Genomic DNA, 2,947 nt, shown 5'->3' on the forward strand with positions numbered 1-2,947 from the left:
CAGCATAAGAGGGGTTATCCACCACGGCTAGGGAAATGCTGCAGTAAGCACAGCCTGTACCATTGGTTCTTCTAATCAAATGAGTCATTCTCATCATTAGTACTTTCTGCACATACTTAGGAAAACAAAGTACAATAAATACTTGGGAAAAAAAGAAAGAGACGAAGTAGTTTTATTTCAAACCATTGGAGATAAATGAAGAATTAATATTGCTTACAACAACATAACCTGTGGTGGAATCTAGGGAGGATAAGATGTATACAAGGTCGGATGTATGCAGACCTTACCCCTACCTTTGTAGAGAGGCTGTGTTTCTGAAAGACCCTTGCTCAAAAGGACAGTATCTGATGCAGGATTGTAAGAAAAGAGACAGCAAAGTAGCAAAATACAAAACAAATGCAGCAACATTAGCAATACACATCGAAGAATAAGAAATAGCGTTCCAAACTGACCATATAACGGAAGAAAACCCAGGAGTTTATGAGAGCATCATTGCTCTTCCTAGGTGGTTTCTGCATTATATCAACATCGGCAGGGTTAAATCCGAGAGCTGTACCAGGTGGACCATCTATTACCAAATTTAACCAGAGCAACTGCACAGGTATCAAACATTCTGGTATGCCCAAAACAGCAGACAAGAAAATGGAGATGACCTCACCAACGTTGGATGATATCATATATCTGCATCAGCAAAGAGTACATATGATATTAAGTAAAATAAAAGCATGACTAATTGTAGGAATAATCAAACATTCACTTCCCGAAATACAAGACTAACCTGATGAAGGCCTTAATGTTATTGTAGATCGCACGTCCCTCTGCAACAGCAGAGACTATAGTACTGAAGACAACAGCTTGATCAATTTATCTTCAAGTGCAATCATGGCAGCTTCATTCATCTGCACATTTAAGCAATTAGTAAATAAGCACCCATCCCCAGAGCCTGGGGCAACAACTTATGTTGCACATCAACAATTTCATTGAAAACTAAACTCAACTACTGCAGAAGTATATATATATTCACACGAATTTGGTTTCAAGATTGTTGAGGATTTTATATTTGTTATAAAGAAATTGTGGAGATTGTGATGTAGTGCTTTAAACTCAAAGTACTTTCGTGTGATGTTAACATTGAGAAATTAATGATAGCATGGAACATTTGATCTTCTCTTTTACTACAGTATCCACGGATTTTGCAAGTTGTGATGTGATTTTATGTACTGTGAAAAGCTTCAGACTATTATGAACAACTATGCACAAATTGTTTCATTTATTTCGAGATAATGAGAAGGTGTTCAACTTGTGTTGTAAACGATCTTGATTTCCATAAGAATGGATTTAAGTTGAAAAAAAGATGACCACCGTAGATAAAAGCATTGCAAAGAAAGTTGTTGATTTTTGAATGTTTTGAATGGTGAACTTTGATTTGATAATTGAATTGTTGGTAGTAGAGATGTTGTTACATGACTTGCAAGTCAGGGTATGACGATACCCTATTTGATGTGCCCGAAAATATTAAGAAAGAAATAACTTTTCCAAAGAAATGGTTTAAATAATCTAAAACTGGGCTTAAGAGTTGTTTGACTTCATGGTTCGGGATGCTCGTCGCAATCAGGGTCTCGGCTCGGATCGTGACAAAAAATCATGTATCGGAATGCTTTTTGTGCTTCTGACATAAAACTTATATATCTAAATTTAACTCCGTGATACTAATATAAGAGTTATGTGTCATACTTATGTATCAGATGGTAATGTATCGCGAGTCTTAGCTATGACAATGAATGAAAAATCAAAATTTTATGTAATTATGTAAACAGTTGAAATTTTATGTAATTAGGTACTAAACTGTTGGGATTTATGAAAACTGTATCTAGTGCAACATGTAATGGTTGATCCTAGGCCGCTCTTGATGCATACAAGGCAAATGGACCGGCAGGACAGAGGTTTGCCCACTACTCTTTAGCTTATCGGCCTTGCATTCCCAAAGTTAGCTTGGGGCTAGAGGGTTCACTCGAAATTATAAAAAATATATTTATATGTGATCAAAATTATCTTTTATATATATAGTAGACCTTAAACTCCCATCGACTATTTTGTGTGTTTACTTTTTATGATATTGAACCTTCTTAATAAAAATTCTGATCCAGCCATTACTTGCATGGATTCACATGGGCCTCTTTAATTTAAGATTCCACTTAGTTATAATAATATACTTTATGCCTTGCCCAAACCTCTTAAAAGTTTAGAAAGTTTTCTTCCTTAACTATGATTTTTTCTATTATTCAGTTTACTTAGATTGGCTTATATGAATCACCCGCTTCATAATAAATTAGTAAACTGTGCTTTTATGTGTTCCTAGTGAAAATCCACTTAGGAATATAGATGGAAAAATTAGTACATGTATACCGTTCAAGTTCGGGCGGATTATTGACTTGTTAATTTATTAACTCAATTTATAAAATAGCCCAAATTAATCAATGAGAAATTTTGTCAAAATATTTTCTCAAAAGACATTTTAATTTGATAAGTTATATATGAACATAATAAGAAAAATAATTAATTTTATTAGGAATTTGAAAATTATAATAAAAAAATAAAGCAATTGAAATTTAACAAGAAATGAACAGGTTGAATTGTGATCAGTATTTTTGCTCGTTTTAATCCAAGTAACTTTCGTGTACATTTGTTTTTCAATCAAATGCGCATTTTATTCATCTTCCAGCAAAACGTTACAAGATGATTTATAACATACCATTGAACATTTGAAGAGCAGGATAAGATGATCTAAAAAAACAGTTAGTGAGAGTCTAAATATCAATTAATATAGATATTATAATAAAATACTCATATTGATCGTCGTACACGTGCAACAATTTGGACAAGGATGGAAATTGCATCCAGTAATAATTTAGTTAGTTAATGTTGATTAGACCTCTATTTGTTCCAA

General features: G+C 33.4%; 1 protein-coding gene across 1 annotated transcript; it reads right to left on the reverse strand.

Moving 5' to 3' along the window:
* Positions 1-274: 274 nt before the first annotated feature.
* On the reverse strand, positions 275-841 carry LOC107852044 (calcium-transporting ATPase, endoplasmic reticulum-type-like; the record flags this gene model as incomplete). The annotated part of the gene is made up of 2 exons (XM_047402949.1): positions 275-681; positions 779-841. Coding segments are annotated over 2 exons (337 nt in total), but the record flags the coding sequence as incomplete, so codon positions are not given.
* Positions 842-2,947: the final 2,106 nt, after the last annotated feature.

This window comes from Capsicum annuum, unplaced genomic scaffold (genome assembly GCF_002878395.1).
Source record: "Capsicum annuum cultivar UCD-10X-F1 unplaced genomic scaffold, UCD10Xv1.1 ctg31156, whole genome shotgun sequence".
Classification (NCBI taxonomy): Eukaryota; Viridiplantae; Streptophyta; class Magnoliopsida; order Solanales; family Solanaceae; genus Capsicum; species Capsicum annuum.